This window comes from Rhinolophus sinicus, linkage group LG03 (genome assembly GCF_036562045.2).
Source record: "Rhinolophus sinicus isolate RSC01 linkage group LG03, ASM3656204v1, whole genome shotgun sequence".
NCBI classification, from domain to species: domain Eukaryota; kingdom Metazoa; phylum Chordata; class Mammalia; order Chiroptera; family Rhinolophidae; genus Rhinolophus; species Rhinolophus sinicus.
The window spans coordinates 62,075,168-62,088,847 of record NC_133753.1 but is presented as its reverse complement, the minus strand read 5'-3'; the positions used below and the strand labels follow the sequence as shown (position 1 = coordinate 62,088,847).

Genomic DNA, 13,680 nt, shown 5'->3' with positions numbered 1-13,680 from the left:
AAAACTCATCTCTGTTTAAGTTGCAAACACAGTGGTTCTACCCTCATTGTTCTGCCTAAAGCTACAGGACTGCTCATTAATATGGATGAGCTTGATTTTCAGAAGCAAAGTGGGAGTCACATCCACTTCCACATGGATGAGCAGAGCCTGTAGTTTCTATGTTTAGTCAGGAGCATGAGGTTTGGTTCCAACTACACACCTCCCCGTCCTCGGTGTTTCCAAGTAGGTGGGTGTACACTGCTCCCGACACCTGGAGGAGCCCACCCTCCTGATCCTTCTGACCTGACGGTAAGGTTGCCCGCACCCTCTACCAGGGCCCGTGTGAAGCAGCCACTTTCCCTCCCTGTCCTACTTTGCTTCCTTTGTACCACTTGTTCCTGTTTCTTGCCCTCCTCTCTCCCCGTTTCCTTATTTTCCTTCTCAAAGAAGATTTGCTCCTTTTACCTGATGTAAATAAAGGTAGTGGCATCCCGCTTCAGAATAGGAAGTAAAAATAATTCCTATGTTTCTTTCCTTCCGTCTTCCCTTCTCATTCCTTTCTTTGGGATTGCCCCAAGCAGTTCAGGGTCTAGAAGTAAATCTCCATGCTGTACAGGACAAACAGTCTAAATGACTGGTAATGGCCTCACCTCAGTCTTCACTGTCCCCAAGGTTTTAGTGAGGGGGTAGAGCTGGCAGGGCGGTCTCCTCCTCAGCTCTAGGATTCCCTGGTGTGACCTCATCACCTGTGACCGCACCCTCTACAAGGAACCTCAAGGTTTGGCTTATGTCAACATTAGATCTTTCTAATGTAAAAATTAAGGATTCCTGTTACAGAGAGTTCCTGAATCTCTGAGGCACTACTGTTAGAGTGAGTTTGGCTCAGAGACACAAAATACCCTGGGGAAGTTTCGAAGCGCCCATTCATTGACCCTCTTATAGGATGGTTGTGGGCACAGAGGTACTTTTTCATCCTCAAGTGGTGCTGGATGAGATAGGATTCATTCCCTGCAGCCGTCTGCTCTGCACACAACATAATGCCCACAATGACGAGTTTATCACAGACCTGACCCATCAGCACACTGGCGTTCACCCACTTGGATTTAAAATCCTCAGGACTTCCCAGCTCGTATTTCAGTGTCATGCTTTGGCATTTCCCAAGTACATTAGGCCACTGGGATCTATTTACATCACCCCCCCCAAAAAAAAAAAAAACACACAAAAAAAAAACAGCAACACAGCCCTCTCCAAAGACGTGCACGGTAGCTACGTCACAGGTAAAAGAAAAAATGCATTTGATTAATTGGTTAGTGTAGAGCCCTTTGCAGATGACCAGTTCACACTTGAAGGGAAGGAGCTCATTCTGTTCTAATTCTACTGAGGGGGAGAGCAAAGAAAGCACGTGGAAATGAAATACAGAAGTGAGGTTACATTTAGGATGAATTCCTTGCCTATAAAAGTCAGGAGCTTCCAAATTAGAGGATCTGAGAGGTTTGACAGTCCCTCTCTCCTATCCTTTCCAACAGGTCTTAGTGGCTGAGAGAGGTGTGTTCATTCAGCCTCACCTGGTTATTTCTTCTTTCAGGGCAACGGGGTCTGCAGGGTAAAACTTCACACGGAAACACATGGTGAATGGAGGCTGGGCTGTAGAGAAAGAGGAGCGCATCAGGGAAGACCCTCTCACCCAGAGATGCCTGGCTTCCCCTCCCCCCCCCAGGATGCACAGGCTCTGAACCCTCAGAAGAAGATCCTCAGATGTTTAGGGCAACTTATACTCAGAACAGTGGAAAATTACCAAGACTTACTATAATGTAAGCAGGAGGTTTCATGCCACCCTCTCCAGGGGTGGGAGTCTTTTCTTGGAGAATACTTACATCTCAATTGCTTCACCACAGACTTTGTAAACTCCAACCAATGCTGAAACAGAGAACACAAAACAAGAAAATCCTAATGAGAAGCAGTGTCAAATATAACTAGTTTTATCCAATTTAAATAACCAGACAGATTGTAGCCCAGGGTGAACGCAGCCCAGAAGCTTGTGATATGTAGGCTTGGAGAGTAAAGAGTGATATGATTTTCTGAAATAAGCTCCGTGGGGAACCAGCTGTGAAGGGGAGAAGAGTTCCAGCTTCAGATGCCATTTCTGGGCTTCCCTGGCAAGGCCACTTTCCAAAGTGGGGTGCCAAAGTTCTGAGCCATGTTTCTGGCATACCAGGAGGTACAAGTGAATGCACGTATGTGTGATGGGAATAAAGCCCCGCCTGGCTTGAGTAGGGAAACACTGACTTTAATGGGATGTGTATGTTGATGCTATGTGCCAACTTTTTTTTTCTTTTTGGCAGGGGTGTGGGGACAGAGGCTATGGGTAGCAGCTCTTGAAAGTAGTGACAAGCTGAATTTCATAAGTGGTGAGAAGGCAGGGATGGCTGGTGTGTATTCCATCTTTGTTTCAGTAACACAGATTGCCAACCCATGTTAGGGAGACATGCTCAGGATTTCTTGGCATCCAGGGATGTTTAAACTCTGTCTCGTAAGACAACTAACCACAACCGATGTGTACGACAGTATCCTGTTTCCCTTGGATTTTCATAGAGGCCGGACATAGTAGCAATACATTTTTACCCCATGACACTTGTTTGGGGGAAGGAAGCAATGAGACCCTTCTATATCTGCTTCCAAGTTCTACATGGATGCTTTATAAAATGCAGTATTGATATTTGCTGCTTTTATGCTAATCAGGAACCATGACAATTTGCAGAGAGCTAGAACTACTGTTATTTGGAGTTTGGTTACCTGGGTGTAACTTAAAACCATTAGTCATAAGCTCTTTGAGGGCAGAAAATTGTTCTGTTTACCCTGTACGCTCATGCCCAGCATAGTGTTCAATGTGCAGCTATGGAATGGATGAAGGAACTGGGTCCACAACTCCCTCTTTTCTGGCTACTTTCATTTAGTGTAACATCTTGGCAGAGTTCTCGCTTTGGCCAGGAAAGCAGCCAGGGCCACGCAGACGGCATCCTGGCCTCCCCTGATTCCCAGCTCTCACCTTCTGGGCTGGGCCGTGGGTCATGCAGTTAATGGACCCACTAAGAGCCAGTTCTCCCGTCAGCTCCACATGGATAATCTGGGCTGACATCTTGCTCTCTTGCTTCCTCTGATCTGAGTTCCCATGAGGCTGGCAACTCATTATAGCCACTCAATGTGGTTAAGAGGTCCTTCTCACATTACACGGCCCACTGCGGCTCGCTTCACAGGGAAGCAAAGACAAGAGGTGAAATTGCATGGAAACAACTGGGTTTCCAGGCTGTGCTGGTGAAGGTGGAGGAGACCTGTCTTTTCAGAACACACCAGAACTTTGTACAGGGCGGAGAACACAGCAAGTATCTGGGACTCAGAAAGACCACCCCTAGACATTCTAGTGACAGATTAAAATAAACTAAAGATAGAAACTAAGAGGAATGACTTATCATTTATCAGCAGATCCGTTATCAGCAGAAGGCAGATGGAACTGAGTGACAAAAAGACTATTCCCTTTGGCAAGAGCTGGAGAGAAGACTTTAGTTTGTACTAAAGTGAGAGCTGAAGAAAGAAGTGAGGCTGGAGGAGGTTAGGATGGGGGTGAGAAGGGAGTAGAAAGCTGTCCCTTTTGCATCTGTTTGGCTCAGTCTGGGTCCCAGAATCACTAGCCAACTGTTAACAGGGTTTAGGGAGGAGGGGTCAGGAGAAGAGCAAAAGAAAGTTTGGAGAGGGAAACTTGCTCCTGTATTTAGGTGAATGGGCCAGTCTGGCACAATATTCAGACTCTACAGGCTTGAAAGGAGAGGCTGAGAGCAGGCTGAGACCCTGGGCCTGAGCCAGGAACAGGGGAGAGGTAGAGAGCGGGCAGCTCCCCCAGGAAGGGCCAGGAGAATTCCCAAACTCATGGAGACCGCTGCAGAGCAAGCAGTGGTGGGATGGATGTGAACACGGGGCTCAGACTGCCTGGTGCCCCGGGGCAGGAGGTTTATTTTAGGGCCTCGCACCCTGGAGGAACCGGGGAGCTTAACTCCTCCATTCGACCCCGAATCAATAGATCTGGGATGGCAATTCTTTACAGGTCCATTTCCTCACAACTCTCAAGTACCCTCTCAAGCCTCCCTGCTCCTTAACCCCTTAATAAAGGCATAGAATCACATAGCTTTAGAGGCTCTCAGGTATGAATTCAACAAGGAACCTTAAAAACCACACAGGTCCTTAGACAGGTCTGAGCTGGAGACATGCTTTGCCATCTGCCATGGGAAAGTTACTTAGCCTGTCTGAGACTTTATGTACCCATCTGGAGAGCGAATAATATCATTGTGAATACTCATTTCATTGGTGGTGAGGATTAAATAACATAGGTGAAGCGGTTAGCTTAGAGCCTGGTGCAGCTCGGTGCCCAGTGCCCATTGGCTGAAAGATTCAGGTTTGTGCTCAGTGCGGAGCCCGGCACATAGCAGCCACTCCATAAATGTTTATTTCTCCGTTTTCCTATTTCCTTATTTTTCTCTATCTCCTTCTGCTTTTAATCTTCATCACCTCAACATATTCTCTTATTCTCCTCAAGTGCATTTGGACCTAACTTAAAAATAATAAACAAGACACATTTTACCCTTTTTTCCCTTCGTACGCCACTCTACTTAGGAGATGAAGAGACCTTAGGGTAACTGGCCTTCCTTCTTAAGGAGAAATAGTTCAGACTGAAAAATAAACAACAAAAGACCCCTTTGTAAAAATAGTTCATCATCATATAGTCAAATGGACAACTCTAGCATGTGAGGACATGTAGCTGCCCAGTGTCGTGGCACTTTTGGGGTCTTCTACTGTGGACCCGAGCTAAGGACAGTATTTATGTCAAGTCAGTGGAGCCTCCACAGGGGGAGGGGCTGACCTCGACACTACTTCCCAAATACTCATAATGCTCAAAATTCTGTCGAGCCAGGAGGAACAAAATATGTCAGCCAAGTGGGACAGGGCTTGTCAAAGGAAAGGGATACGGTCCTTTTGATTCTTTCTTAAAACTCATGTGTTTAGCAAAACACCCTCAATGGGATCTGGAGAGGCAGTGACTCAGAGCATCAAAAAACAGAACAGCATGTGACTCTGGTGAGGGGGTATCTATTCAGTTGTTCTCTGTGGCCCTGGGCGCTGCTGGGAGGCTGCACCCTCTGGGACTCCCTTCAAGGCTCCCAAATGGTGACAAAGATGAAGCCCAAGTGTGGAGCTGGGAAGAAAATTAGTGGAGCCATGAGAGGCGGTGCTGGGCTTCATAGCGATCATGTTTGTGGAGGGTGGTAGGCAAGCATGGGTCGTAGGCAGGGTGTAGGCAAGGGAGGCCTGAATGCTTCCACATACTTTCCCAGTTCAATGGGGATGCCAGAGAGTACACCCCACAGAGAGCAAAGGGCTGATGGTCAGAAGCTGTAGAAACTGCAGGTGCCTGCTAGCAGGCCAGCTGGGCAAGTAGAGGGGAGAAATACGGCACTACTGACCCTTAACTCACTCACTCATTACTCCGTCAGCAAATATTTATTAAACAGCCATTACCTCCCAGGCCCCAGGCCGGTTCCCGGGGTCTAGCGATGAGTGAGATGAAGTCTGTGCCCTCCGGGGACTTAGAGTTTTGCACACAGACAATGACAGCATGGTGTAGTAAGTGCTACAACAGGGGTGGTACAGGGCATATGAGGTACATACGCCCCCTTATTCAGAATGGGGGTTAGGGAAGACTTCTGGAAGAAGTAAAGTCTAAGGTAAGACCTTCTGTGTGAGAAGGAGTTAGCCAGGAAAAAAATGTCGAGAGTGGAGAAGTAAGAAATATTCCAGTCAAGGGGAACTGTTATAGGTGACAAGAGAGGAGGATGACATGTCTGGGTCACGGTACTGTCTGGCTGGGCCGCAGCAGGGAGGTGACGCTGGAAGGGTGGGCAGGGGCTGGGGGAGAATGGACTTGTTCCTCTATCTGTCAGGAGTATCACAGCCCTTGCCAATGCCTTGTATCTGTAGAGCCGCCCATGCTGTGTAGGGCAGAATAAGAATTGTATAATAGCTTTGCAAGGTGCGGAAAGGCCCACATCAATTCGGCTCTCTCCCCTCCCCAGACTGGGCTGGTGTGGCACTTCAGGTGAGGCCCTTTCTAACCTGACTATGTGGTTCAGCCCATTTACTAGAAAGGGTACTCAGCCTGCCACCTGGGCTCCAAGACCGCAACACTAGCCCAGCTGCTCTGCCTCCAACTGGGCAACTTTGGGCAAATCACTGCAGCTCTCTAGGCTGCCATTTCAGCATCTGTAAAACGATGGGCACACTAGGTGAGCTCGACTAAGGTGTCTTCAGGTCTCATAATATGATTTGAAGAGATGACACCCAACTGCAAGGTCTGGTTGGTCCCTGACTGTTTATGAGTGACAGCTCAAAGCTTCAGGCTTATTGACCAACCCTCTCCTCCATTTGTGCTTTGAATATTGACTTACCCGCTGCTTATCTGGGTCTACAAAGCGGATCCCAAAATAGTCTTTCTCAAGTAGGTTCAGGTGGTGGCAAAGAAGGTCAAACAGGTACTGGCCTTTGGCATCTCTCTGCAAAGAAAAAAGCTCCATTGAGAAATGAGAGGGCTTCCTCAGTGGAACTTTGTTTGAAGAGTCATAAAAAATCCTAACAGTTGCATGAGGCTATGCAAGGGGCACATGTCCCTAACTATGTCCTCCGTATTGTGATACATTAGATACTCTCTGGAATTCTCAGGCTTTTAGCACCTGGAAGGGGCCCAAGAACCCTTCCTTCCACAAAAATGTCAGCGAAGTCAGAGTAGAATTAAGTGAGCCCAGTTCCATCTCTAAGGCACAAAGTTTTCCTAGGGAATGTCAGTTTGGGAATAGGGAATGTCCGAGTGGAATACGCCAAGTCCAGCTGGCTCTGCCTGTAAAGGGTATCTTGAATCCATTCACTTCTCTTCATCCCCATTACCAATCCCGTAGGTCAAGCCACCACCATCTCTCAACTGGACCACAGCCAGAACCTTCTAACAGGTTCTCTGCTTCTGCTCTCGTCCTCTCTCCACATAGCAACCAGGATGACCACAATTTAGACATGTCTTTGGTGAATAATACAGGCATCTCAAACATACAAAAGGATGTACCATGAAGTGTAAAACTCCCTTCTACCCTATTCACCCTGTGCCTCAGTTCCCTTCACCCGAAGCAACCCCTTACCAGCTTCTTGTGTATCCTTAATGAGGTATTGTACACATGGGCAAGCCTATAACACATACATTTCCTCTTTTAAAAATCCACTAGCAGCGGGGCGGCCGGATGGCTCAGTTGGTTAGAGCGCGAGCTCTGAACAATAGGGTTGCTGGTTCCCACATGGGATGGTGGGCTGCGCCCCCTGCAACTAAGATTGAAAATAGCAACTGGATATTGAATATTAGGGACTTGGAGCTGAGCTGCGCCCTCCACGACTAGATTGAAGGACAACGACTTGGGGCTGATGGGCCCTGGAGAAACCCCCTGTTCCCCATATTCCCCAATTAAAAACAACCAAACAAAACAGGCTTGAATTATAAAACAAAAAACAACACTGGCGGCATATTTTGTACTGTATTCTGTTTATTGGGATAGTTCCCCCTACTTAGGGTACCTTGTGAATCCTTCATATAGATAGATACGCTGCCCAGTTTTTAACAGCTGCATACCACTGGAATGAACCTCAATTTATTTACCCAGCTTTATATTGATGGAATGTGTTTCTAATCTGCTATTACAAACAAGGCAGCCGTGAGCACACAGTGATCTTTAATTACGTTACCACTCCTGCTTAACACTGTTAGTGGCTTCCTGGTGCTCTCAGAATAAAATCCAAACTCTGATCATGGCCTCCAAGGCCCTACACGACCTGGCTCCTGCCTCTTTGCTGAACTCATCCCAAATCATTCTCCTCACTGCTGTCAGACCACAGCGTCTGTTCCTGAACGCTCCAAAGCTTTTCCGCCTCTGCATCTTTGTATTCCCTCTGCCTGGCTTCTCCCTCCATCCAGCTTCCCATGGCTACTCCTTCTGTCCTTGAGGGCTCAGCTCAAATGTCCTCTCTGCAGAGAGGTCCTCCCTATAAAATAGCCCCTCCCAGTTACTTTCTATCTCATTTATCCTGTTTATTTCCTTCACAGCACTGACAGTAATCTGTAATTATCTTGTTTATTTGTTGTCTGCTCCCTTTCCAGGCTATAATATTCATGAGAGCAGAAGCCCTCCCCCAGAACTTAGCACAGGGCCTGGCATATGGCAGGTAGGTCCTCAATAATTATTTATTGAATCAATGACTGAATAATAACAAGTAGAGGTTAGCTAAAAAGTTTTGCAAAATGTGAGGAAATTAGGCCATTTCTAAACTCATAACCTTCTCCTTCAGGGACCTGCCTGGGTATCTGGGATGAGCTGGGAGGAGAATGACTTGCAAGAAACTGTCAGAACATCTGGAGGTCTGCAAGACATTGATCTCTGGGCCTGTCCCCAGTGGTCTCCACAGCTGAGATAATCATCTCTGCTGGGTCTGTGTCTCATTCTGCAACCAAATCAAGATTGTGTCATAAGATCCAAAGTATCTCACCTGCACCAAGGCCCAAGGCCATGGGTTATTACAACAGGGCCTGGCCCTATTCCATGGAAGGTTTACACTTTACCTCTTCCCCTTCTGCTGGCTCACCCTATACAATTCAAGGAGAAACTAGGGCAGGATATCAAATCTCTCAGCAAATATCTTTTTTCCCCCCTCCTTCTTCCGCCTCCCAACTCTGGTTCAAGCCACTGTTTTTCAGTCTAGATGTGTAGGACACAGCTCCCTGGCCCATGCTGGTGGTATTATGAACCCTGCCTTCCCGCTGGGTGAGGCAGTTGGTCGCTGCTTACTGCAGCTCACAACAGCTCTCGCTGGTTGCCAGCCACTCACACTGACCACCGCCTGCTCCTGGTAGCACACAGTAGCCCGCAGCAGCCCAGCCCCAGGAAGAACTGTTGTTCACAATCTTAGCTGTAGAGGGTGCAGCTCACTGGCCCATGTGGGAATCGAACCGGCGACCTCGGCCTTAGGAACATGGCGCTCCAACCACCTGAGCCACCAGATGGGCCCCAGCAAATATCTTAAGAAGCTTATCCTTGGAGGACTGGGAGGATGAGTGAGTAGACAGCTCAACTGAGAAGGTGGTGCTGTGTGGGCACTCCCCCTTCTGCTGGCCCCCCACACTCCTTCTCACAACATAAACCCAAGGCCGTGGCCCCATTCTCCCCCCCTTTGGTCTGCCACCAGAAAGAGCTACTTTCAGAACAGAGACTTGCTAGGAATCACACTGGGACTTCTGGGCAGTGGGCCGCGAATCAGGTCTTTCAAAGGACTCCATCTATGACTGTCTTTTGGGGTAGGGGCTGCCAACTATTTTCTTAGTGATGCCCCAGAATATGGGGAGAGCTTAAAGTCATTTTTAAGGTTCTTCTGGGCGCAGAGAACTATGTTTAACTCTATTCCAAGCAGTATGCCCTGTGCTATTACCCTTCTCAGAGCAACTGAAATGGAATATTAAGAGACAGTTGCATATTATGAATATTTTTCTCTGCAAATTTTACTTTGCACCAAGCTGGCTGCTATACTAAGATCAGCGGGGGTGAGTTTTAATGGCTAAAGTTCACTTCATACATACAACAACCGTATTAGCAGGAGCCCGGGGTCGCCCTGGGGGAAAGGTGCTTCTGTGATAGTAATCATGCGGGCTTTTCCTAAGAATCGTGCCTTCCATAAAAACAACTCATTCTCAAAGGCCGGCAGCCCACATACACTTACAGGGCTCTTAGTTGGTAAGAACCTTAAATTCAGTAGCTCCCACCTGGGTTCTCCCACTTCATAGGAAGAAAAAGGAAGCATGGCTTTTCTCTTCAGGTATTTATGAAAAAACATATCTCATTACACATTCTCTGTATCAATAAAAAAGGATCTTTTCTTGTTATTTCTCAACATCTGGTGAAACCGCTGCTCCCCACCATGAAGTCCTGGTTCCCTCAGGTTCCCATTTACCAGTGGTAGATGCATGATTCTGAGCTAAAAGGCTCTTGTGTAGACTAATGAAGAGAAGCATCTTCCTTTGCTGTTTCTCCAAGGCTGGAGGGTGGGGGGTGAGGGGAACAGGGAGAGAGGTTAGGACAGAGCTTCTCCTTATGGCAGAATTCCATGAAATTTAAACTAAAGGCAGAATCAACTAAGAGCACTGCTGTGGTACCTTTCACAGAGAGTGGCAACCTGCCCCTCTCTTGGAGCGCTCACGTCTGTGGCTGGTGGAGTGACCTGAAGCAGCCTTCGGCGGGGGTCACATTCAGCTGAATCATCATGGTAGGCTCCCTACGAGAAGCTGTCGGCAGGGGCAAGAGTTTAGGAATTTTAAACTTCCTGGCCTTGTGGGTCCCCTTGCACTTCCAGAAGCCAGCAGTGTCCTAGTATTTCCTCTCCATGGTCTCCCCGCCCTAAGTCTGGGGCTTTCTGGAATATTCTGTGGTGGGCAGTCTTCTCTTTTGGCTGGATGGCAAAGTCCAGTGAGTTCTATCTTCTTTTCCTTTTGCCTGCAGTTGCCCTCACACTATGGCTAATCCATGTATTGTATGTTGAATGTTTGCCATTGAGTATACTGAAGAAACAGGCACTCAGGGTGACAAGTGCTTACTGTTTAGTCACAAAATCAGGGCTCCCGGCCTGAGGATGTTTATCTTCAGGGCAAGTGAGCTGAGGCAGAGCACCCAAACCCAGCTACACCTCTGAGGTTATTCTCTTCCCAAAGTCATTGTTGGGTCAAAATAACTTACTAAGCACTCATTAAAAATAAATTTGTATTTTATGAACCACAGTAGTAACCCACACATGTTTGAAAATAATAGTGCATGCAAGTGTAATCCATTCTCTCTCTCTACATGGTGCACAGAATGATTCGTGAGCCCCTTAGAGTCATTCTGCAGCTTTGAGGTTGGGAGAAGTCACATTCCTGCCCCTCCCTGGAGCGCCTGGTTCTCATTCTCTATGGTTTGTCTATTCTTCAGGGAAGGGACTGAGGCAGCAAGCAATACGCAGGCGTGGACCAGTGACCTAAACTAGTCAAAGTTAATCGCATTTTTCTGCTTCATTGTCAATACCCTTGGACAAGAGAACAGTTTTATTCACACCCATCATGGTGTCAATCCCAGGGGCTCTGGCAGGGTGCATCCTGATCAGAGGGGCTGACATGTGAAAGCTCCCCACTCATTAGGCCTCACCTTATTCCATCCGGCTTACCTGTGAGGCAGGCCGATTTTAAGAGCAAACTACGCGAGTCCTGAAGAGGGCAAGAGTGAGCCCAACTTTCTCAGCTCCTGGGCCACATGCTGTTAAAGGGGATCTGGCCACAGTTTCATGGGCCCTTAGAAAGCAGAGGGGAGATGCAGGGCAGGAGACAGCAGGCACCTGCAGTCCAAAGGCACAAGAATCCAGGGATGGAAAAAGGCCAGGGCAGGATGGGGTGCCTATGGGAGAGGACAAGAGCCAAACAAGTTGTCCTCAGAGGCCTGACAGGGAAGGAGTGGGCAACGGGGGTGAGATGGCTTCTTAGCCAGCCTCTCTGTTCTAGCTTAATTTTCCATTTAAATTTCTTGTAGGCCAAACACTTCTTTGCTTTCCTCCTCAGTGTCCTCTAAGGGCATGTGTGTGCCGATGTCTGCCAGGTTCAGGAGCAGATGCTGTGGAAAAGCACTTTAATGTCACAGAGGAACAGCCACATTAGCTCATCTTCTCAGGGCCGTGGCATGAGTAAGCTGAACTGAAAGTGTGAATCAATTACTGGGGTGCAGTCCTGCCTCTGTGTTCACACGCAACACCCAGCCCAGCTTTCCGAGGCAGAGGGAGGATACGGGGCACAAATGCTAACAGCAGGGCCCCAGATTTCTTAACCTCAGCACATTTTCTTTGAAGGGAGGGAACCCCTGCCGAGCTCCTGGCCCAGGAGCCCACTTTTCTTGCTTAGTCCTAAACCAACAAAATCTGTCCAGGAACTGCTGAGGCTGCAGCTCAAAAGCAGCCAGCTCACTCTGGGAGAAGATGGGGAAGTTCATTCCAGGGTACAATGCAGCCATACTGTCTTCTATAGCAGGTCCCCCCAAATGCAGCAAGGCCATAGCTGAGCCCTGCCCAAGCGTGCCCTCTGCTTCCTACCCTCAGAGGAGATGGACTCCAGGACTCACAGTAAGGCTGGGAAGGATGGGCCCCATACAGGCACTTGGAATCTAGGCTGTAGCACCACGTGGGGTAGCTGCTGTGGGGCCAGGTGGCCGTGTGGGGACTGGAGGAGAGACCCGGCCCCGGTGAAGGGAAGTCACAGTTCAGAGGGTGAGAGGCACAGTGCTTATCCACTCTCCTGAAGCCATTGGCCTCACCTAATCCTTAATAAACACAGCAACTTCTTGTACAAATACTTGCCATTGTACATGTAAATTGAGGGAGTCGGGGTGATTTTCATGATGCAAATAGATATCTGTAGGTTCAGATGCCAGGCGTGGTGCCTCAGGGAGCCCTGCTGGCAGTCCTTGCTCAGGTCAGGGAACTGGCTGAGCTCATCACCACATGGTATGGCGTATGGCCTGCAGAAGATGTGCACGTGGGGCGGGGAAACACATCCAGTCTGGAACATGGAGGTCACTGTGTGCAAGTAAATGTCATGGGAGGGAGGACTAAGTGTTCTGTCAGCACAGATGGTCCAACCCAGACTCAACAAGGGCAATTAGGACCCTCTGAACAGAACCTTCAAACCTGCTGTTTGTACAGCATGTAAGAGCAGGAACGAGAGGGGTAGACTTGTTATCAATGATGATGCTTCAATAGCCATCATTCCCATGTGGATTCCTTTTACCTGGTAAAGTATCTGGGAAGAAAAAAAGCCTGAGCTGGGCCTGAAGAAAAGCAAACTTGTCTCTATTTTCCATGATGAGGCCACTTTTACAGTAAGGTGACTCTTAGAAGCCTCACTGCTTCTTGCTATTGATTGATATATTTTGGTTGTAGTTTTCTAGCCAGTGCTAAATATCTCTGGACTAGTCATGTCACAGATGCAGAATTACTGAAAACTCAGCAAGGCTTATTAGGAAAAAACTCATTACTTTGTATTTGTGAGAAATGCATTTTCATTCCCCCCCCTTTCTCTCTCTCTCTCTTTCTCTCTCTCTCTCTCTCTCTCTCTCTCTCTCTCACACACACACACACACACACTCACTCACTCACTCACTCACTCATACAATGTTGCTTCAGATGACTTATGAAGAAAGTCCAGAATTTGGGGGCTAAATTGAATTCCTCTGGCCCCCAACTCATTTTACTGCCTTTTCCCCCCTAAGGGCAAATGTACATGTTATTTGGCAAATCTGGGAATTTCTGGTGTTGTAATGAGTGGCCTCAGTCATGTGAAATATGGCAAGCTCAGTATCCTCACTGTTTCTCAAAACCCTGTGGCTATCCCCCCAATTTCTCTTGCTCTCACCAGAAAGCTGTTTACTGGCCAGTACCAACAAATGTGATAGATTCTGAGCTGGATATAAACGAAAGAGGCCAGCATTTTTGAGTCCCGGTGCAATCTCCCTCTCAACTATCCTGTTAGGTCACTCATGTCCCCTAAACGCTGAGGTGGAGGCA

General features: G+C 47.9%; 1 protein-coding gene across 7 annotated transcripts in view; it reads right to left on the bottom strand.

Annotated features, from left to right (window-relative positions):
- The window catches only part of FRMD5 (FERM domain containing 5), a 260,703-nt gene that overhangs the window by 33,579 nt on the left and 213,444 nt on the right, over positions 1–13,680 (bottom strand). For 6 of the 7 annotated variants that reach the window (XM_019725323.2, XM_019725326.2, XM_019725325.2 and 3 more), the window contains exons 2-4: positions 6,471–6,575; positions 1,854–1,896; positions 1,545–1,623 (exon numbers count right to left, since the gene is read on the bottom strand). In XM_019725323.2, the coding sequence (XP_019580882.2) occupies positions 1,545–1,623; positions 1,854–1,896; positions 6,471–6,575 (227 nt within the window). Of the gene's footprint in view, positions 1–1,544; positions 1,624–1,853; positions 1,897–6,470; positions 6,576–10,056; positions 10,141–13,680 lie in introns of those variants that run through there. The other variant, XM_074327827.1, reaches the window with a different exon arrangement.